The sequence below is a fragment of the Oncorhynchus masou genome, chromosome 30, assembly GCF_036934945.1.
Source record: "Oncorhynchus masou masou isolate Uvic2021 chromosome 30, UVic_Omas_1.1, whole genome shotgun sequence".
NCBI classification, from domain to species: domain Eukaryota; kingdom Metazoa; phylum Chordata; class Actinopteri; order Salmoniformes; family Salmonidae; genus Oncorhynchus; species Oncorhynchus masou.
In genome coordinates, this window is record NC_088241.1 from 43,642,369 (window position 1) to 43,666,103 (window position 23,735).

The window sequence follows — 23,735 nt, forward strand, 5'->3', positions numbered from 1 at the left end:
AATGGGTGTGGCTGAAATAGCCAAATTCATTCATTTGAAAGGGTGTCCACATACTTTTGGCCATGTAGTGTACCAAAAAAATATTTAGTCCAATCAACGTAAGCTAAAAATGATGTGGCTGTCCATGGTTTTGATTTCGGTGTGTGTGTGTGTGTGTGTTTACGTGCTTGCACGTTCGTGCAAGTAGAAAAAAAACATGTTCACTCACCCTACTTGTAGAGAAAGGCCAATACCATCCTCCTCTCTTTCATGTTAATGAAACGGTCTATCACTCTGTCATACAGTATACTTTTATTTTATTTTTTGTCCTAGGCTACCTGGCTAAAATGCTTGCTTGCTAGCCTAATTTTCCTTCATGGGCATTGTTAGCTAGCTACATATTGAACTTCCATCCTGTCAGGCCAGGGGCATAATGTAGTAATTAATGGTTGGATCAGACTCACCATTATATTGTAAGTCGCTCTGGATAAGAGCGTCTGCTAAATGACTTAAATGTAAAGTAAAATGATAACCATTGGCTAGTACGGATGATTAATTCCAAATCTCTATCTCTATCTCCATCCATGGCTAATTTAGGAAAGGGTCAATTTTAGCAAGCTAACTCGCCACCGGAGGACAACAACACAACGAGATGCAACAATTCAATGTTTTTCTGTCATTGAGGTATGCTCTCGATTTGATAGGAGTGATGCCAAATCCAAACTGGCTTCCCTTTACCCTTTTTTTTTGGTGCGTCAGGACCATTCACAGTTGAGCTCACTCAGTTGAGCTCAACGCTGACGGGCTATTATTTTATACGTTTTTTCATCAAGGTCGGCCAAACGCTTGCCACATCCCTTGCATTCAATGCTATGGGCGGCAACAATGTCATACTCTTTTGGACCAGACTGCATCAGATAGATGGCCTACAAATACAGAGACAGAGGGGCGCTGTTTCGCTTGCTCGGATCCTTAATCCTGTGAGACACTTCAGCCTCTTGTGAATTGAAGGGAAATGATGAAACACAGAGAAAGTTTAATTATTTAGTTTTTTTTCTATTTTTCTTGGTAATTTTTGGGGGGGGAAGCCTAGCATCCCTTGGCATCCAGGAATACACGCCAATGTGTTTTACAAGCTCCAGATGAGTGCAATCTATCACTAAACACACGAGCACCTGCACAGAGTCAATTGACCAAGCCAGGGCAACGTTTTTCCGTGAGATTGTATTGCATCAGGTCAGACTACTCCGCGCTACTTTCTCAAGAAAACGTGCGCACACACAATGAAGCAAGCATCTAACTGATATACAAAGCAAAGCACAGAAAAGTGGTATCGTGCAATAATAGACAGATGGAAAAAGTCCAGACGCAAACTAGCAGTGAACCACTGCAGCGCTGTATCCCCGATGCGTGCCGCGGAACAGGCATAGAGTATTAACTTTATGTTCGCAGGCTGGGGCTCTGTGCTAAGAAACATGAGAAGGGTGACATATTCAGCTTCTGGGGCTGAGAATCGGAGGCCACTGAATAAAGCAGAGAGGCGACTGCGGTTCGTGTGGTTTTAGCTCAGGAACTTAGAACGGGAACATGTGAGCAGGGAATGGACAACTGGAAGCAGGATTACAAACTACACCGAGAAGCAGGCGGGCTGCCGTATAGGTAACTGAGAATGAGATATCGTTTGATGTGGTTTCTTACGTGTGACTACAATGGCAAAACTACTGCCTTAACTTTAAAGCGCATAATGCCTCAGATGGGATATATCTGGCAACATTGTTCCAAGCTGATGGCACAGTATATCCCTTGACTGGAGTTATGATCATGTTATGACATATTTTGCGGTATGACAGTAGGCTACTGTAACTGTAGCTAAATCGTAAACATTACCGGTTTGAACCAAATAGAAGAAGAACAATAACCTAACTATAGCCGAAATATTTTGTCTGTCAGAAAGTGCGCTCAATTGCACCTCTGACATTTCTGTCGAAGCTCTAGAAATTTCATGGCAACACGCAGTGGTGTGGAATGCATTATATATTTTTTGAATCCGGGGAATAAGGGTGTTGGAATCACATTATGCACGAATGAGCCCGTGCGACTGTGAACCCATTTACCGTATTGGGCCGTAATTTGTCTCAATGTATTGAGATGCCCTGTATGGTGAGGTTGTGTTGTCATTGTTGTCAATCTACAGTGGTAGCCTAGTGAGTAAAATATGAAAATATCACTCACAGGAATGCCTATTGGATGCATGGTACCGCACCGCGCTGCAGACTGTTTTTTATTGAGATTGCATGAACTTCATAGTGATCTTGGAGTATAGTCAAGAGCACTTGGTAGAAATCACCCTTCTGCCTTTGTGGTTTCAATCAGGCTTTCGCTTGGTGCGTAAATTGATCCACCATATAATGAATTAGGATAAAATACAATGAATGCACCTTTGATTTTGGCGCATCGTCATAATTACAAAATCATAAACCCGACTTTAGCAAATTATGTACATCTGAATCGGTTAACCCCAGCTGCATGACTTTCCCATCTCCGTTTTCCACTTGTTTTACAGGAGACTCACCGGGACACGGGGGTAGCAGCAGCTTCAATAAGAAGTCAAGTGCAACACTTTCGAGAAGGCAGACTTTTACGCAGCAGATCATACGGAGGAATACCGAACCAAAGATGAATACTATTGTGTTTAACAAATTGAGCAACCAGGTCCTCTTCGATGAGAAGGCGAAGGAGGCCGAGAGGAGCAGTAGAAATTATTTAGAGGTAATAGATGGACAGCATCCGGACCTTCATCCAGACCTGCTATCAAGCAATCATCACGTTATCAAAGACAACAACGGCATCAGACACAGGAGGTAGGCTATGTCACTCATTCAAACCTAAAACAAAAACTAATCAGACAACAAAACTTGCAACAGTGTTTCGATTTTCCATTATTGCAATTTGATTTGCATTGTATATTCCTATCTGGATAAGGGGCGCAACTGAAGACGGAGTGATACAGACTGTGTAAAAGGTTTAAAAGTCGATGCTGCAAATTTAAATTGTGCATATGAGTTTCTTAGATTATGGTGACCCCAAATAACCAAGTGTGCATAGTGCGTAAGTATGCGTTTATAATGCAAGTCGTATGCTTTTTGAAAGCAATGTCATCTAATAATATTTTGGATATGTTCTAAACAATAATCTCAATTATAAATGCAGACAAAAGGTTGTCTAAAAAAAATCTAAGTAAAATATGACAATATCATTGCATCGAATGCAGCCAAAATATTAACCAAATTAGGAGGTTTTACATGCATATTTCATTTTTCCATCAGTGCAATATGATCTTATTGTTTTAGGGAAATTGCATGATATGTATATTTGCTATTGCAATCTGGTTTGCATTTTAGTGTTGATATTCACATAAAATCTACAGATGAATCAATCAACTCAAATTGTATTGGTCACATACACATGTTTAGCATATGTTATCGCGGGTGTAGCGAAATGCTTGCGCATCACAACATATACTCAATACACACACGTCTAAGTAAGGACTGGAATTAAGAATATCTAGGCCGTCCGTGTTCAGTAGCATGTTTAAAACACATCTTATTCTGTTACCTATAGCCTATATAAATGTGCACCTGGTTCAATTCTGTGGTCTGGTAGTCAATATTGGCATTTTTTTTGAAGACAGCGAGTAAAAAATGAATCATGTCAGAACTCCTGATTGTCCCTTGTACCGTTACAATCGATTCAACGCGCATTTTATTTACAGACAAGACAGTAGTCTGATATATGCGTGGATGGGCACCAGCATCGAATGGAACGGTAGGTAGGTAGGTAGGTAGCCTAGTGTTTAGAGCGCTGGGCCAGTAACCGAAAGGTTGGGAGATCGAATCCCCGAAGTTAAAAATCTGACGATCTGAACAAGGATTTTTAACCCACTGTTTATAGGCCGTCATTGTAAATAAGGATTTATTCTTAAAACTGACTTGCCTAGTTAAATAAAGGTTAAAAAAAAATTACAAAAAACGCGATGCTGTGTGAAACACGAATCCATTTAAGCAAACAACCCTACACACCGACGGTCTCCATCTGCGCTGGAGTTATTGAACCTCTGTGTGTAAGGAGAGCCCGAGGGATAACACAATGACAGTGAGGTGCCGCTTCCGGTGGAATATCTTTACTAATTAAGAATATTAAAATAAATACGAGGTGTGTGTCGCCAAAATTCAGCACAGGGGAGTAAATGTTATTTAGGTTGTTCATACAGATCTAGATTACAAGGAAAATATTTGTAGAACATGAACCTTACTTTAGGCAGACTTGAGGTTAGGAGAAAATATGTTACATCTGCAGGGAAGCTTCGGAGAAATAAGACAAAGCAGGAATATCGCAGCGCCATAGTGACATCTACAGGTTTAAAAGTCATAGGCAGCACATTAGAAGTATCAGGAACAAATGTATCTAATTTGGAATTCCTTTAATGATCAATGAGAATTTGCTGTTACCAAAATACATATTGCTCAATGTGCTTGGTTGAAACACGCCATTGCGTGTTGGTGAGTAGACTTGACAGCACTACTGCACCACACGACCATAAAAGTTAGCCCTACTTGAGGCACATCTCCCGTGGGTGTAAAATTGAATGTTATTATTTGTTTCATTGCGACGTTTTCGTGCTTTGAGTAGAAAACAAGCAACCAATAAAACGCTTCTCTGCCCCAGCTTAATTATAGCACATTTTGGTGACAAAATTACATAGGCCTACTTTCCAACGTTCATTTTACGTGTCATGACTCAGGATAGCCATTCTTCTTCAAGTAAGGTTATAAAATGAACGGAACATCCACTTTAGTCACACTTAGAAAATCCACTTTAGTTAGATACTATTACATTTGGTCATGTGTAAATAAACAACTATATTCTCTGTCCATTTTCTGGGACAAAGTGCACCACCGCTCTTCCCTGAATTCGATCACGTCACTTGTTTAAAAAAAAAGAGGGTTATCCTAGGAACCAAAAATGGAGAAACCAGATGAACCTTTTATGTTTCATATATTCATTATGATTAATAATAGTAATAATATTAATGACAAAAATGCTATTAACAATAATAATAAAAAACAACATCGATTGGCAAACTTGTAAAGTCACACTTTACACGTTTTTAAAAATTAATTTATTAATTTTACATCAGAAGTCAAAATAAATATGCAGTCAATAAATAAATAACGACCTTGAGCACATTGTCAACCATTGAAGGATGTCGATATTGCTCATATACACGTCTATCTTGTTGTCACAGGGTGCGTCGCTTCTTAACAACCGATAGGCATCGTTAAAGTGCAGGTGGCTTAGCTAAACTCAATGTTATTCATTTGTGTTGACCAATAGCGTCAGTGTCCCATTGCCTTCCAGTAAAACAACAACATTATATTCTATAGAACTATTATCCCTCAAGTAGTCCATGTATGCACAATGAATGAACCCCTTCATTAGACCTAAATGTAATCATATTACCGAATTAGTCTTGACTAATAGGAAGTGTAAACGTTGTGCGTCACTGATCAAGTCTTGGTCAACAGCTTTGCACAAAGGGAAAATACGTTGTACAAATGGAAAGAGAAAAAAAGGATTTCCACATGTTACCAACAGTTTTCATTAAAGCAATGTTTAAAATAGTTTCTCTAAATTCACTATTGTTTCATTATGTCAATTTCTTATAGGCCTACAGTCTGCAACCTTGACAACTACGTTATGAAAACAAAATCTGAAAAGTATGTACTACTATTCCCCATAAATTCCACATCAAGAATGTCTTTCTTTCTAAGTAGGTTTGTTTTAGAATTACATTTTTGTATGTGCATGGGCCTCAATTCAAATTTTCGGCCTATTTTCTCTAGAGCAATGAGTGACACACTTGTCTCTCTCTCTCTCTCTCTCTCTCTATTTCTTCCTCTCGCTCTCTCTCGGTTGTGCAGGGGCCGTCAGAACGGTGGGAAGGTGCGACACAAGCGCCAGGCTCTACAGGACATGGCTAGGCCTCTGAAGCAGTGGCTCTACAAACACAGGGACAACCCATACCCCACTAAGACAGAGAAAATCCTGCTAGCCCTCAGCTCTCAAATGACCTTGGTCCAGGTATTTCTTTTCTCTTATTTTTAAATATTTCAGGAAAGTTCTATTAGAACAACCGTTTAACCACAATGTCATTTATAATCTGATTGTTGTTGAGATGATATTGCATTGAAATTAAAATACTTATATAGATAAATAATTATAATAGTGAAAAGGCCTCATTACAATGTAGCCTACATCATTCTAGTGTACCTACGTTTTAATTTGTCACATAATTAATTCTGTATAACTTCGCCATCTCTATTTAACCTTATGGTTTTCATTATGGACAACATTGACCTTGGCATCATCTCCTCAAGTTATAGCCTACTTGTCTTTGTAAATAGGCAGCTTGTACTTAGGTGGCCTTTTAGTTTTGTGAGTCATAGTGCATGGTGTTCCTCTAGATTACTGGGTTTTCATCATAAAGTGACAAACCCCAGAGAGAGAGAGCCAGAGAGAGCCAGAGAGAGCCAGAGAGAGCCAGAGAGAGCCAGAGAGAGCCAGAGAGAGCCAGAGAGAGCCAGAGAGAGCGAGACAGACAGACAGACAGACAGACAGACAGACAGACAGACAGACACAGAGAGACAGAGAGACAGAGAGACAGAGAGACAAAGTGAGAGCAGCAACAGTAGGCTACAACTGTCAGATGTTGAGCTGAGCTCCTCCCTACAGTATGTTCTGTCTGACGTGGGACTATGCTGCTATGTCATCTGGACACAACACAATGTCATTAATTTGAGAGAGAGAGAGAGAAAGATGGGGAGAGAAAGGTCAGTCTGCGTCGGTTGCCTAATCAGTTTTAAATTTTGGTCCTAATGAAGCCGTTTGTTTTGGGAGTGTGAGCACATCACAAAAGAATGCTTTACATGGAACACACACACACACACAGGCCCACCTCACCACACACCCCATACGGGCGGGGTGAAAAGTCAGGCTATGTTCACTCTGTCTGTGACCAGTCTGTATGCCACAGGGCAGGAACAAGGAACAAGGTGATGAACCATGTGGTGGCATAACACTGTGTTTGATGTCTGTGGTGGGAACCCCGGCATTGTGACTGTGTGTGCGTCCAAAAATGCCCCCTTATCCCTACATACTGCATTACTTCTGACCAGAGCCTAATGGGCCCTGGTCAAAAGTAGTGCACTATATCGGGAAATAGGGTGCCATTTGGGACGCGAGCCACCCACCCATCCTCCCCCAGTCTCAGTCTTAGTGACAGACATCTTTTCTTGCAGGCTGATTAGCCTCAGACCTCTATGCTCTCTTAGTGCTCTCTTAGTGCTCTCTCAGACTCTCTCAGCCCTCTCCAAGCCACATGTGGATGCTTCAGCTTAGGCCCCTGGTGTGACGTGCCCTCGGCCAGAGACAAAGGCGCGTGGGACTTGATTCGTTAACGAGAAACATGATACTGGAACACAGGAAAGATCAGAAAATAAGTAGTCTAGCGTACTGCCGGTCCAACTCGTTCATAAGTCGCTTGAAGTGTATTGAGCATGAAAAGTTATTCCAGTATAACTTGTAATGGTCTCTGGTTCTTGTGGAATGAAGAAGGCAGGGTTGAGTATCATTTTATTGCATTAAAAAAAGTATTATTAGAAGGAGTTTGGTGGAATCCAGAATAAGCACATAGGACTGGGTATGTTGGGTTGGAAATAACTTGATGAATCCTTCCATTTGCTGGGCCTGTCTAGCGTTTAGGGGTGTTGAATGGTTGTGAATGGCATTTTGAAAGCCTTTGATATGGACTAGAGGACTATAGAGGACTAGACTAGATGAATGTTGCAGTGTTTTCTTGCTGATTTTTCTCGATCCATTTCCCCTGCGTGTCTGGGATGTCTCAGAGACTTCTGCTTCTGCGGTATTATGGGTATCGGGGTCCGCCGTGTTGCAACCCGACTCTGTCTCTCCGCCTCTCTCGTACCCAGGGTAAGGCCGGCCGGAGGGAGGGAGGCACAGCAGACATTTTCCTAAAGGATAGTCTTTGTTTTGTCATGGATGTGGAGGGGTTTTGAATCCAAACAATGACAGCGATTTCTATTTTTCTTCCCTTTTCTCTCTGTTCTTCTCTCTCACGCACCCTCTCTGACTCTCCTCCTTGTACTTTGCTCTCTCTCTTTGTTTCTCTGTCTGTCTCGGTTCCTCTCTCTCTCTGTTTTTTTTCTTACTTGATCTCTTACCCCATCTCTCACTTTCTCTCTGTTACTTTTGCACTCTCGCTTGCTTTCCCTCCCTCCCTCCCTCCCTCCCTCCCTCCCTCCCTCCCTCCCTCCCTCCCTCCCTCCCTCCCTCCCTCCCTCCCTCCCTCCCTCCCTCCCTCCCTCCCTCCCTCCCTCCCTCCCTCCCTCCCTCCCTCCCTCAGGTGTCTAACTGGTTTGCCAACGCCAGGCGGCGCCTGAAGAACACAGTGAGACAGCCAGATCTGAGCTGGGCGCTGCGCATCAAACTCTACAACAAATACGTCCAGGGCAACGCAGAGAGACTGAGTGTCAGCAGCGATGACACCTGCTCAGAAGGTAGGCTAACGCTCTCCTCGCCGCCAACCTGTCGTATTACAACATCGTATGTCTATCTCATGAAGACATCACCCTCAATGTCAGTGCCCACTTATCACATATCTCATATCGTGTCTCTACCTCGGGAAACGGGGTCAGCTCAACAGAACCATTTCCGTCCTCCTTACTACTGCCCCGTATCCGACAGCTCCAGCGCCGAAGTAGGGTCCCGTTATGCAGGGACATGTACTGGCGTTTATAAATGGCCTGTCTGTGGCTGTTTCTCAAATTGCACCCTATTCCCTATGCAGTGCACTTCTTTTGACCAGGGCCCATCTCATTTGGGACACGCACCGTATGTCCTGGTAGAAAGACGCTGACGCTCAGAAGCGGTGACACAATGTCATTAAGACACCCTACGGGACTAGCAGGGCTGAAGACTAGCTTCTATTCAGATCCCAGCCTGCAATTGGTAATGAGAGGCTCTGTCATACGTGTATTTATTGCTCTCTCTCTCTCTCTCTCTCTCTCTTGCTCCCTCTCTCTCTCTCCCTCAGCTCTTTTCTGTGACACAGAAAAACACCCATGCACTGTACTGTGGTGTCACTCAGTCCTTTAAGCCCTAATTAGGGTTGTTCAGGAGGAGAGACACAGTGTGGGCAGGGTGGAATGTCTTTATTTTGCAGACTTCAGTTTGCATGGCGTTGTAATAAATTGTTTATATAGGGCTCTGGTCAAAAGTAGTGCACTATAAAGCCATTTGGGATGCACATACTGTTGCTCCGGGAGTTAGTGATGTGACTAAGGAGACGATAACCCCAGTGACCCTGTAACCACTCAGTCAGTCTCACTGTCAGGATCTCACTGTTAGACACGTCACCTCAGTGTCAGCGGGGTTGCCGTGGCAACGTCTCAACAGGAAGGGGTCAGACTGAGGGAGGTTAAAGGTCACCTGTAGCTCAGGTTTATGTCTGAGGCTTAAAATAAGGCTTAAAGGAACCTGAGGATTTCAACATCATTTTCAGATGTACGATGTACACTTCGAATATACACCTGAAACATCTACCTCGGGAAGCAGGGGAAGGAAAGCAAATATGTTCATGTGGTTCTGATATAAGCTATAATTATAATTTTGCCCAGATTGAATCCAAACTCAGACTTGCCCGAATCATTTTCAGTGGCCCTCTCTTGATTTCCCCCTTCCCGAGAGGGGATCTGTTTTTCAGCACCGTGTTATATTTTCTGTATTCTTTTCATCAGGTGGGGGCCAATATTTTAATTCAATCTCGGCTGCAAAGAGCTCCCTGGAAATTATTTATTTCTGCAAAGGATAACAGCAATGTGCTTTTGATAGAGAGGAAATGGGCTACCATCCGTCATGGTTTGGTAATGCCTTGGTCTTAAGCTGACGGCTGAGGTCTTCACTGTAGCTGGTTGAAGCCCTGCCAACTGGAGGGCGTACAGACAGGGGAACTAAATGTGTTTTTCATTTATTTCGCTCTTCGTTGTCTGGATTCTCCCTGGTGGCGCCCCCTGGTGTTGCAGACGGGGACAACCCTCAGCGGATGCAGACGAGCGGCGGCGAGTTCAGCAAGCCCATGTACCAGAGCGTCATCAAGAAAGAGGGTGCCACCATGATGGGGACGGGGCTCCGAGCCGCTGACGCCGCCTCATTGGCCGAAGACTACGTGACTCCGCCTCCTAAGTACAAGAGCAGCTTGCTTCACCGGTACCTTAACGACTCGCTGAGACACGTGATGGTGGCCAACGGTGTCATGGACGCCAGGAAGAGGAACCACTCGGGATCCTTCAGCTCCAACGAGTACGACGACGATCTCCTCTCCCCGTCGTCCTCAGAAACCGAGGCAAACTTTGTTTATCGAGCTGGTAAGAATCCGACATTCCTTCTCACATTCTTTCCTTAATATTTAGCTTCTGCCTCTCTCTTTTTCTCTTTTTCTGTCCTCATCTGCACATTTTTGATTTAATTATCCTGCCCTCAGGCCCATTTGGCCCGTTCATTGTGAGGAAGACGTTCTTAGGCGCTGTGACGGTGTTCCATTGCTGTTCCACTCCCTGTTGTCTTGTTTCAACAGCCTGGTTCTGGTTTTCCCCTTATAGAAAAAACAATATGATTTCATGTGACATTTTTTTGCACGTGTGAAACTGTGTTTTTGGAACACTTCACGTGATGTTATTTCATATCACCTTTCTCGTGGGTTACATTTTTCACACGTGAATATTTTTCCCAGGTGATGCCTTGAAAATAAAAAGGAGTCATTAGTATGCACACACAAACAGTGCTTTTAACATACAGATGTCCCCGGAACATCACACAGTCAGTGGTTTTAACATACACGATTACATTGTGAATGTTTATTTATAGAGTAAGTATTATTCAACATGTCCTCACCTGGGTTTTGAACTCACAACCTTTTGGTTCACGGCACTCTGATCTTCCTGCTACGCCACCATGACTGATTTCACCTGTTTTCCAATACTTTAGACTTAAGTAAAGTAAATCTCAACTTTGTTAAAAAAAATACACTCAAGGAAAACAATTATATTATCAGGGTGATTCAGGAGTAACATTAAAACATGTTAAAATGCCTTACCAACAGACTATACAGAAAACCTTCAAATTGTTAAAATAATTCAATTAAATCAATAATGAGAGAATAGTCAGAACAACTGATAACTAAAATAGCAGTGCAGATGGTATTCTTTCGCTAAGTGCAGAGATGTATTATAGGCAATGAATGTGTAGAGGATCTCTACAGTCTTTGCGATGCAGCAGAAAGATCAGTGTTCCCCCAAATCCAGAGGGTGTGAGTTCAAATCCCAGGTGGGGTCATATTGAAAAGCTAATACTAAGTGATAATGTCATATGCATTCATATTGTCATTGATTAAGAAAACCCATAAACTATTTGTGATATTTTTTACATGTGAAATAGCTGTTTTCACATGTTGTGCTAAAACGTTCACATGTGGAAATCGAACTCTCACATGTGGAATTGTATCTTCACAAGTGAACAACGTTTGCATCCCCGTGTTGTCACATTTACTTCACATCAGCTCATGTTTTCACACGTGCCCAAATGTGTCATTTCATGGTATCACATGTTGAAAATTTTGCATCCCCACGTCACATGTATTTTTTCACGTGTAGTTACATGTTATCACGTTGCGTTCACATTTTGTCACAACTTCACATGTGATCCCATGCAATCACAAGTGATCACACTCTTCTTTCATTTCAGACGTGTGAAAGTTAATAAGGTACTTGTGGCTACTGAAATGCACCTCCTAGGTAGCTATGGGATATGATTTCCCTTTTATTCAAAGCTTTCTCTCTGTTCACCATGCACCTGCAAAAAGATAGCTCTGATGTGGGAGTGCCTTTTAGTATGTTGGGTATGAGGTAACAGAATATTCACTTTTAAAAGTGAGATTTTCACAGGACGGTTACTTTAAGTCCATGTTGCAAATTGCTCCCTATTCCCTACTTAGTTTGGGACCTTACCTAAGTCTAATATACCGCTCTCTATGTGTTCCGTTCACACCAACAGAGATAGCCTGGCCTCGCCCTCTCTTAGGTTTTCCTCCTAATGTCAAGTACACTGTGGAATTACCCCTAACTCCCCTTCTCCTCTAACTGGGTTTTAGGGTTTAACACTAGAGACACAACAAGACCATGTGTAACATGCTCACACTGACTACTGTTTGGCATGAGTGAGAGAGAACTGGGCAGATGTGTGTGTGTGTGTGTGTGTGTGTGTGTGTGTGTGTGTGTGTGTGTGTGTGTGCGTGCGTGCGTGCGTGCGTGCGTGCGTGCGTGCGTGCGCGCGCGCGTGTGCCAGCGTGTGTGCCAGCGTGTGTGATCGTGGGGGCTCAGTGCAAATAAAACAAAAACCCAAGCTACAGTAATACAAACCAGTGGCGAGGTAGATAAACGAACAAGTGTGCGTGGGAGTTTTCTTCTTGGCATATGCATTTTTCACAGTGCAGTCCCTTAACCCCTGGTTTTGGTGCCTGTGGGTTGGCCTTGGATATCAGAACGGCTGTTTGTGCTGCATGTTATGAAGGGTTCATGGTGTCATGGCGTTTCAGCCACAGCTTGCAGGTGCTGTTACCAATCAGACCTAATCTCACTGCATGGAGTTCTGACAGTTCTTCTTCAGTTCTAGAACAACTGGGCCTTTGTTCCAAAGAAGACTTCATAACTGATAATAATGTTTTCACTATTCTGTGTATACAGTTCAGTATTAAAAAGTGCCTGTAGGGAATTCGGATTGAGTTGGAGGAGTGGGGGGGGCTAAACGTGTTTTGCATTATCTCTGTGCGAAGGAACAGAGAGGAATTTGAAGTGATGTATAAGCCGGATAGGGGAGGCAGTCCAATGAAACAGTCCACCGATTGCGACTGTTACAATCTTCTGTCCCGATCAGATCCTTACAACTCCCTGACCCGAAACATCTCTGTCTTTCACTAAGTCACCTGCTGAGAACGTCAGTCACCAGCCAGACGCAGGCCGAGAGAGAGATAGGGACAGACAGACCGACAGACAGAGTGGCTTAGCTTAGGCTTCATCACAGACACCCCAACCCACCCCTCCCTCCCACCCAACGATTTAATAAGAAATAGTAAGAAGGAATCATTTACCTGGCCCGCATAATGTTTTAATAGAAAGTAACTATTTTATCTCCATGGTAAATATAACGTCTTGGCTCTGACGTCTTCCTCTTGGGTCTCTGGGCTGGCCAGCCAGGCATTATTGTGAACGGTTTCTCTTCTGTTACATGCGAGAAGAGAAGGGAACTTGAATCCTAACACATGGAAAGTTCCCGGAGGCGTGGTCTCAGGGGAATTTTCACGCGAACACCTGCTAGCCCCTCTTCATTAGTGAGTGAGAGAGAGTGAAATCGAAATAGCTGTTATTGTTTGGATTCAAAACAACTCCACAAGTTAAGCTCCAGTTTGCATCATTTCCTCTGGAGATTTTCTCCCCTGTCTGAATATTCCAGATTTTTTTTGTAGTGAAAGAATTCCTCAGCTTTTTGACAATTACAGAGGGTCTGAAATTTCAGGCCTGAGCTGTGCTTCCCGGGCCGTAGGTGTGTTTGTGCGTCAAACCTAGGCTGTAGGAGAAGGAGAGAATGAACTCTCTTGAGTTCTTGGCACTGGCACATTCCTTATAAGCCCCTACCTCAGCCTCACTTCTGATTCACATAAGCCAAAGTGCCGTGCCCACCGATTGGGATCCCGTTGGATAAATGTCCATTAATGGGACAATTGGTGGATGTCTGGCATCAGCCATGGGATTTATCTATGACTTCAGAGAGCAGTCGAACGTGGCAGGAGATGGTGAGTGTAGATTTACTCTTACTGCATTCCAAATGACACCCTATTCCCTACACCCTGGCCTATTCCCTATGGGCTCTGTTCAAAAGTAGTGCACTCCATAGATAATAGGGTGCCATTTGGGACACACTTTTACTTTGTCCCGTACTTAGTGGAAAAACCAAGCCTTTTTTTTTTTTTGCTTGATGATAAAAAATAAAAGATCTCTGTAAAACCTTGTTGGTAATATTATTGAAAACAAGGAGCAGTAGAATTCCAATGCACATGCCAAGGGTTTCATGCCAAATTACCCTCTAATGGCATATTAAATGGCATGAATCTAGCTGAATGTTTTTCTTATTGCTCACTACCAGATTTTGCCCTGTCCGATATGATATAGATCATTATACGGCAAATCATTCTCAACGTTTCTGTGAAAGGGGAGAGAGAGATCTGGGGTAGAGATTTTTCAGAGGTTTGACAGTGGTACATTTTCTCAGGTTCTGTTCTGCTTCGGTCTAATGTACTGTACAACTAAACACATATGATATATCACCAACATTTTACTTAATTTGTGCTTACTTACTTTTTTTTACTAGTTGGTCATATTAAGATAATGGTGGTCTTTTTTTGTTATTTACTAAACAATTGTTTTGTTCAGCCAAGTTTCCTATAAATGAGCTTTTATAGGTTCTGTTTTAGATTAGATAAGTGGATCGATCAAGAAGAATAAAATGATAAATTATTGTCTATTTCCCTAATTGTGTCATTTCAATTTCAAACTCTCTATGTTTGGATTTTAATACCATGACAGCATTTTACTACTAAATAGTGATAAATATGTTTTATGTGTTTGCGATATTTCAGAGGGCCAAAATGTCTCAGTAATTTCGAGAAGAACACACTTTTTCCATTCGCCCGTTTTCTCAGACAGATAGGTTGCTCAAGACGTTTCCAGGACACACAACGCGTTAAGATTGAAGCTCACCTGTATTTTATAGCATTAAAGTGACTTGTTACAACTGCTAGCAGGCAACATTTAACGATTACGAAATATGTTAAATGAAAACAGTAGTGTTTGACAGGACCCCGGGGACTCATAGAGGTTTGTTGAATTAGGTCACAGCAATGCAAGACAGTTATTCAATCCAGGAGAATTGTACGGTAGTCTATGTGTGTATGCTGTTTAAAAATCTGTTTAAAACGAACTTATAAATCCCATCTCCCTAAATGGAAAGGGTTAGTAGTTTAGTAGCTTAGCTACCAGCCCGACTCGGGAGGTGCTTTAGAATGATGACAGAGAGAGAGTCCACCATCTGTAATGTTTACTGTTTCACACCGTTTGGGTTATATCAGGAAAGAAAATGAAAAGGTCATCATTATCAGTGGAGCTGGTCAGCTTTTCATCTCGTCTATTGAGCTATAGTACTGTATATGCAGTTTGAATCCTCCATTCCTCTCAGCTCGTTTATAAAATAAGCAAAGTATTGTAATGCTTTATACAACAGCAGTACAATTCCGTTGAACGGGTGGAAAGTCGGAAACATTTGATTTGATAGAAAAGAGAAACGCCACGGAACGTTGCGTTCGTGGAGTGATGGGACAATATGTCATTGAGATGAAGCTAGCGTTAGGCGGCCACAGCGGGCTGAGAATACAATACTTTACTGGGTCTGCAGGGTGACAATAAGCCTCTGTGTGACATTGATGGATGTGGATTCCACTTGCAGTAGATGAGACTCGTCTTAGGAATCCAGCTAGCGCAGGCAGGGACGGGAGGACTGGCCACGGATCCTTCTTTCCACCCTTTCGTAATAATAAAGGAGGGATGAGGAGGGAGGGAGGGAGGAGGACAGAGGCTGTTCCAAAAGAACAACCCAGCAGCCAAGACTCACTAAGGTCGTGTGTGTGTGTGTGTGTGTGTGTGTGTGTGTGTGTGTGTGTGTGTGTGTGTGTGTGTGTGTGTGTGTGTGTGTGTGTGTGTGTGTGTGTGCGGGCGAGCAAAATATCTTAACTTTTAGAATAAGTAGAAAAGGGGGGATCCCATCCCTCCATCCCTGGCACTGACCTTTCTCTCTTTATCTCTGTCCATCAGTCAGTGGTTTTCAGTTGAAAGGCTGGAATGAGTGAGTAAGTGCTGATGTGTCCGGCAGAATACAGCCTTTTCCACACAAAGACTAAACCATCTCTTCTAGAACATTCATAATGCGATGTTTAAGCAGTGAAGTAAGTCAGGTCCTCTCCAAAAAGCAGGGCCTGCTGTGGTGTAGAGAAGAGAATCTACTGTAATGTAGGTGTTTGCATCATTGTATCTCTGTGGGCGTGGTGGGTAGTACTGATGGCGACAGACAGAAGTGGAATCCTGGCTCGATGCTGATCTTTATCTTGGCTTGATGTTGTGGGTGTAAGAAGGGGTGTGTGTGTGTGTGGATAAGTACATGGAAAGAAATGGAGGGCTGGGTTCGGTTGGGCTGGTTTTATATTTATGAGATAAATGTTAGCCGCCACCAACCAGACAGAAACTGGATGTGATGCTAACAGAACAGAAGAGAACAGAACGAGCCTGGTTCATTCAGACTGGAACAATCGGTTGCATCGAGAAGTAAAGTGTGAACGGACAACCATCACCCAGGCTCTGTTTATAGTGAAACTCATAACATAGACGTCAGGAGTGGAGATTAATGTGAGAGGCATTTCTCAACGTGATCGTTTTTAAGTCATCAGCGTCAAGGTTTGAGAAGCGCCCAAATACACGCAGGCAGCAGAACCCAACAATCAGCAGATCACAAAATACAGCTGGGTTAACTGACTCACTCACCCCGAGTCCACACAAAACACAAATTGGTTCTATTTAAAAAAAAAATTAAACAACCCCATGTCTAAAACAATTGTCCACAGTAGTGTTCTCATGGGACGGCTGCGGAATCTTTTTAATGACAGAGTAGAAGGTGTGACCAGGAGTGGTCTGAATGGTCAAGGCTCTCTCATGGACATACCACACACACACACACACATACACTGTGTGTGAGGGCCTTGAGTTTCAACCCACTGTGAGGAAATTGCAACGTAATGATGCTGAGAGTGCACAGCAAACATATCATTTGTGTTCTAACTCCAGAATGGGCTATTTTAGTCCAAGAAAACACTTAAAAATCCCAAGCAAATTGTGTTTACACAAGAGTTTGGTGTAGATTCTTTTTTGTCTGTGTTTTTTTGTGTACTGCAAACAACTTCTATTCGTCTTAAAGGACCAGGATTATTGAGAAAGACAGAGCGGAAATAACTTCATCTCTGTGGTTCAGAGCATCGTGTTTGTTTTGCCTGTACCTGTTCAACCCAACAGCGGATAATGATAAGGCATCTGTTGAATAGTTTAACCATCAGGCCCGTTCTTAGACTCACCTCAACCACTCGCTCAACGTCATCGGGGGATATCGTTACCATATTCATACGTCCCCCGCGACCCATACTCCTCTTGTGGTTGTTCGGTCAGTGTTTAGAAGTATGCACGTACTGATCCACAGATATCAGACATGGCTCTGATAGAGCTCGTGTACAAATCTAACCTCAATCTCTAACAGCAGGAAGAGTGGAGCTCGCTGTCGTGATGACCATTTCCGTGCCAACCATCTGCGTCAGGCAGACATGTATGAATCTCTGTCACGCTCATCCCTGCCCAGGTTCTGATCTTCCAAGGTTCTGATGATGATGGTTGACTTTTCTCTTTTAGTTCACATTGCCTGGCAGCACACACACACACACACACACACACACACACACACACACACACACACACACACACACACACACACACACACACACACACACACACACACACACACACACACACACACACACACACACACACACACACACACACACCACACAAAAGGAGCACTTTAGTTAACAATGTATTTACTCTCTGATTGAAAGGAACTTCTCTCTAACCCTCTCATTTGGCTGGCGATGTGACTCTGATTAGCTAGTGTTTAAGCCACTGGTAAACACTCAGACTCTCTGAGACACAGCCATGTTTAAACACACCAATCACTTAGTATTCATTCATCTCCAAAGACAAAGTGTGATTCCCATTTTGGGTATGTTTTTATCCCCCCCCCCCCCATCACTGAATGATACATCGTGGTCTGAGAATGCCGCGGTCCGTGTCATCTGCTTTGCAGACGTCGTGGAAAAAGGACAGACAAAGCTATACGAAAAAGGACAGACCAAGCTATATGAAAAAGGACAGACCAAGCTATACGAAAAAGGACAGACCAAGCTATACGAAAAAGGACAGACCAAGCTGTACAAAAAGGACAGACCAAGCTATTCGAAAAAGGACAGACCAAGCTATACGAAAAAAGACAGACCAAGCTATAGGAAAAAGGACAGACCAAGCTATACGAAAAAGGACAGAACAAGCTATACGAAAAAGGACAGACCAAGCTATACGAAAAAAGACAGACCAAGCTATAGGAAAAAGGACAGACCAAGCTATACGAAAAAGGACAGACCAAGCTATTCGAAAAAGGACAGACCAAGCTATAGGAAAAAGGACAGACCAAGCTATACGAAAAAGGACAGACCAAGCTATACGAAAAAGGACAGACCAAGCTATAGGAAAAAGGACAGACCAAGCTATACGAAAAAGGACAGACCAAGCTATAGGAAAAAGGACAGACCAAGCTATACGAAAAAGGACAGACCAAGCTATACGAAAAAGGACAGACCAAGCTATACGAAAAAGGACAGACCAAGCTATACGAAAAAGGACAGACCAAGCTATACGAAAAAGGACAGACCAAGCTATACGAAAAAGGACAGACCAAGCTATACGAAAAAGGACAGACCAAGCTATACGAAAAAGGACAGACCAAGCTATACGAAAAAGGACAGACCAAGCTATTCGAAAAAGGACAGACCAAGCTATTCAAAAAAGGACAGACCAAGCTATTCGAAAAAGGACAGACCAAGCTATAGGAAAAAGGACAGACCAAGCTATAGGAAAAAGGACAGACCAAGCTATACGAAAAAGGACAGACCAAGCTATTCAAAAAAGGACAGACCAAGCTATACGAAAAAGGACAGACCAAGCTATACGAAAAAGGACAGACCAAGCTATACGAAAAAGGACAGACCAAGCTATACGAAAAAGGACAGACCAAGCTATACAAAAAAGGACAGACCAAGCTATACGAAAAAGGACAGACCAAGCCGTTTTAAAAGAGTTCTACAGAGAGCATATTTCTGATATTATAGTTGATGTATCTAGCTGGATCTGGGATTGTTAATGTCTATTACATCTAAACTCAGATAGCCTGGATGTTATTACTACTACTAGGTTATTAATAGGTACCTGTTATTGCATGCACCTACCTACAGCAAGATCTGTGGTTCTTACTACAAAGGGGACAATAATGTAACATTTACAAACTAGCAAGTATTGTTTACAGTGACTTCTGACCTGAATCCAGGCCTGTGCCCCAAATGGAACCATATTTCCTATATAGTGCACTACTTTTGACCAAAGTCCTATGGGCTCTGGTCAAAAGTAGTTCACAACATCGAAAATAGGGTGCCATTTGGGACATATACCATTCCTCCCAGTACAATGGCTCCTCTGTGGCCATAAAGTGACGACTTACCAGAGGATTATTCAACTCAGCGACATGCTGCAGCCGTGATAGATTTATGGGCTGAAAATCTGAAACCTAGAGTGCATCCCACGCAGCAGCTTATTCCCTATATAGTGCACTACACATTAAAAAACAAATGGTTCTCAATTGTGCCAAATAATGTTTATTTGGCTTGTAACCATAATGTAACCCTTTTTGGTGCTATATGGAACCTTTTTTTGAAGGTTCTATAAAAAATCATCCTCATAAGGTTCTAAATGAACCTGTATGCTATAAAGAACCATTAATTGTATTTAGCACCAAACAATGGTTCCTATATGATTACCACCCTTTTTGGTGCTATATTGAACTGTTTTTTATGGTTCTTTGTAGAACCAAACAGTTTTTGAAATTCTAATTTGAATAGCCATATTATATTGTAAAAATGGTATTATTGTGTTTATTAACAAGTTGAATCAGGTGTGCTAGCGCTGCAACAGCTATGGCTCCATGAGGCAAGAATTGAGAACTATTGACTTAGAGAAGTTTTTCACAAAACATCATCACTGGCCATAGTCCTATAATAGCAGATCCCAACAGATTAGATCGACTGCAATGACACACTCACTCACTGTTACACAAAAAGAGCTGTGAGAAAACCACGCCCCAAAATATTATAATCAGCCGCCGCCTCTACATTAGAATGATCACTACAAGAGGAAAGAACCCCTTTCTGAACTGCAAAGAGCCATTAAAGGGCTTCGGGTCAGTGTGGTTCCACATAGAACCATCACCCTTCCCAAAGAACCCTCAGGGCCTACGGGGCTCTGGTCAAAAGTAGTGCACTATGTAGGGAATAGGGTGCTATTTGGGATGGATCCCTTGAAAGGTGAAATGGTCTGATTTGGTTTGAATGCTAATACTCTGTAATATCACCTGCTAGTGTGGATTAATGTACTGTACCTCACTGGAGTATAAAAGTTTATGCAAAATATAAAACAATAGGATGCCATATTTTTTTAATACCTCTTTTGACCTTACTCACTGGTTTTGTGAACTTCTTGAATCATTTTTTAAAGATTTAATTGTATCTTTTATAAATACAAATGCAAAACATCCACATACATACAAAGGACAACATTGTAGAAACATCTACTACATCACACTTCCCAGACCCACAAGCAGTCACCCCCATCTCCAGCGCCAGCATGCCTTTCTGCCACATGGCCTGAAACTGCACCATTTTTTTTCTCTCCGTAGCCGACTCACTTTCAATACTTTCCATTGTGTTAATGAAACTCGATTTCCAAGTTTTTAGTGTACGGTTTTTCAAGATGAGTGATAAGAGAATCGTCCAGCCCATCAGGTATCCCATTACACCCCCACATGCCATATCTTGAAATATGCAGACAGACGGATTAAAAGTAAGTTTACATTGTAATACTTCTGACTGCCAACTTTCTTGCTCCGTCCACAACTTCCGGACTTCATAGCATTCCCAGAAAGCATGGATTATTGAGTCATTGTTCGTTCCACACTTAAGACATGATTCGGCCATTGAACTTCCTTTTTACGATGTTAAAGTTATGAACTTAAAGCCAAGGCATTGTAAGCTAAGTAGGCAGTGACGGCTAATTTTCCATAATCTTTCTCTATGTCGGAGTGTAACTGTCTCAGTGTGCCCCTGGGCCTTGGCAGGCCAGCCCAGTGCCAGTAAGGGCCCATGGATCCCCAGCCTTGGAGTGGATCATTGCCCCAGAGAGAGGCAGGGAGAGAAGGAAGGGCCAGAGGAGTGCCAAGACATCCCTAACTTCATTCACAGACTCCCCTTGACATTATATAAAAAAGAAGAGACCATTTGAAACCACCAGGAAAATAATAGGGAAAAGCCAAGCCCTCCACCTTGTCACTAGTGACAGTCTATACGGTATGTCTGTACAGTTTGTCTGTACAGTTTGTCTGTGCGTTTGTCTGTCTTACTCCCTTTCCTCTCCTTGTTTGTTGTTTGAGAAGAAAGGTAGGGTCCATATAGTTTTTTTTTTTATGTATGGGTAGAGGAAGATGTATTTTTCCAGCTCGGCAGCAACAATCATGACTGGACAAAGTATTTGGTAAATTGTTATCTGTGCAAGAGCTCCTATTGTCTGCACATTCACCTTATTGTAAATGAACCGAGAGTTAGGTTGTCCCATAATGTTTCCTATCCAGTAAGTTGTGCTTAAAGATTGGTTGTGGTCTGAACAGTTTCTTCTCTCTTCGGGATGGGAACAGTCAGAGTTACTCATCTCTATGCATGCTTCCCAAATAGCACCCTTTTCCATATGTAGTGCACTACTTTTGCTTTGGTCGAAAGTAGTGCACTATGTAGAGAATAGGGTGCCATTTGGGACAGAAGCTAATACTGTAACTCCTGAGTCATAGCTCACTGATTGGCCTTCTCCAGTCACCAGGGTCACATAATTGGGTGATCATTGGGCTGTCCAGCTCTCTATTGGTCAGTTGACCTCTTGGCATCAGTGGGGTGTCTGTGATTGTGTCGGTCCCATCTGAGATATGTTTCTCGCTTCTCTTTCGTCTGGCTGTCGGGAGCCGAAGGGGGAATAGGCTGAGCTCATTGACTGCGTGTGCGTGAGCGTGTGTTTTTTTTTTGTCTCCTAATCTAGCGCAGCCTTTGGTTTGTGCACCAGGGGCCAGTGTGGTGTGTTTATTGTTGTGTGTTGCTAACAACAGCAGCAGCTGGTTGTGATAAAACATACCCATCCTCTCTAAGCAGGTGTACTCTATTCCCTCTCTCATTTGTCAGTTCATTGTTGCTTGTTTTTGCTTGTTTTGTTTCATGTTTTTTCACTGTGTTCAACCTCCTCTATTGCCCACCATGATGTTAAGTGAGCAAGTGTTTTTGGACTTGAAACCATCACTTCAGTATAACAGAAAGGTAGCAGCAAAGTAGACTGCATGACTTTCGGTTCCTTAGCAAAGCAGGAGAAAAAAAGCCCCAAAAGAAAATACAAATAAATAAAGGTTCCACTATGATTTATTGACAATTTATAGTTTCTTTGGCACTGTTTTTGTTTTAAAAAATCAGAGTTTTAGATGTTTTAGGCAAAGGCGGTTGGAAGTGTGCCTGCTCCGATTGGATGTACTCTACTCTATTGTACTCTGGCCGGGTCGGGGTCTCAGGGGGGATTCTGGGTAGACGACGCGTGCGACCACACCCTCCGCTCTGCTCCGAGGCTGCAGGAGGCCTCACACAAACATGTTTTTTTTTATGGGACATTGGGGGGATTGAACAGCATCTGGACACTGGCTGCCCTGCTCTGAAACATACTGAACTGGAACACACAGCCGCTTCACAGCCTTGCTGCTCAGAGAGAGAGCTCTGCAGACCAGACCCGGGTTCAAATACTACTTAAAATCATAAAGAACATGTACTGCATCTGCTTGATTTGAGTGTGCCTGTTGCAATGGAAACAACACAAAAGACAGATTAAAGAAACTATAAGACAAAGATATATTTTTATTTTATTTATCACTATGACACCCTAGTATTGTTTTTGTTGTCTTTTTGTTGTCTGCTGTATGGCTTGTTGTCATTGGCAACCTATCAAATGGCCTTCCCTGACTGTCTGACACAATAGCAAATATTGAGCTGATATTTCAATTCAGTAACATAACAACCTCCAACACATGAATACAATGTAATTGGGATGTAATTGCATAGCTGTTATTATACAAAATGAATGAACGGAGGATATTTGAATCAGTCTCAATCCTGTCTCTAGCACTGGTATTAATCCGAGAGAATAGATTGAGATACATGGAATATGGTGGAGTCGACAGCACTAGCTAGCTTAAGCAATTGACACCTGAGCAATAGAGCAAACCAAGTGCCTGCTCGCCCACTATCAAAATAGGGGAAGCAAGCTTATGTTCTTGTGCCTCCACTTTTTCTAACCAGGAAATTATCGAAATCCATTGGGAAATTTTCACTAAGTAGTAATGTAGAGTAGACCACTGCAAATTCTTGTCATGTATTACACCAGTCTATCAAAGTAAGAGAATGAGGCCTAATATTTGTCAGATAGAGTCAGATAAAGTCAATCTGGTCAAAAGTCAGAGAGCTAGAAAGGGAGAGGAAGGAGAAGAGGGGGAAAAAACGCTGTTATAATTTCAAGGCTTTTAAA

The 23,735-nt window shown here is 42.5% G+C and overlaps 1 protein-coding gene across 2 annotated transcripts in view; it reads left to right on the forward strand.

The window, feature by feature from the left end:
* Window positions 1–1,498: 1,498 nt before the first annotated feature.
* The window catches only part of LOC135522639 (homeobox protein Mohawk-like), a 31,853-nt gene continuing 9,616 nt past the window's right edge, over window positions 1,499–23,735 (forward strand). Inside the window, exons 1-6 of one of the 2 annotated variants that reach the window (XM_064949087.1) lie at window positions 1,500–1,638; window positions 2,543–2,840; window positions 5,706–5,756; window positions 5,961–6,120; window positions 8,462–8,615; window positions 10,140–10,481. In XM_064949087.1, coding sequence (XP_064805159.1) covers window positions 2,656–2,840; window positions 5,706–5,756; window positions 5,961–6,120; window positions 8,462–8,615; window positions 10,140–10,481 — 892 coding nt within the window. In that variant the 5' untranslated portion in view covers window positions 1,500–1,638; window positions 2,543–2,655. Of the gene's footprint in view, window positions 1,639–2,542; window positions 2,841–5,705; window positions 5,757–5,960; window positions 6,121–8,461; window positions 8,616–10,139; window positions 10,482–23,735 lie in introns of both variants that reach the window. The other variant, XM_064949088.1, reaches the window with a different exon arrangement.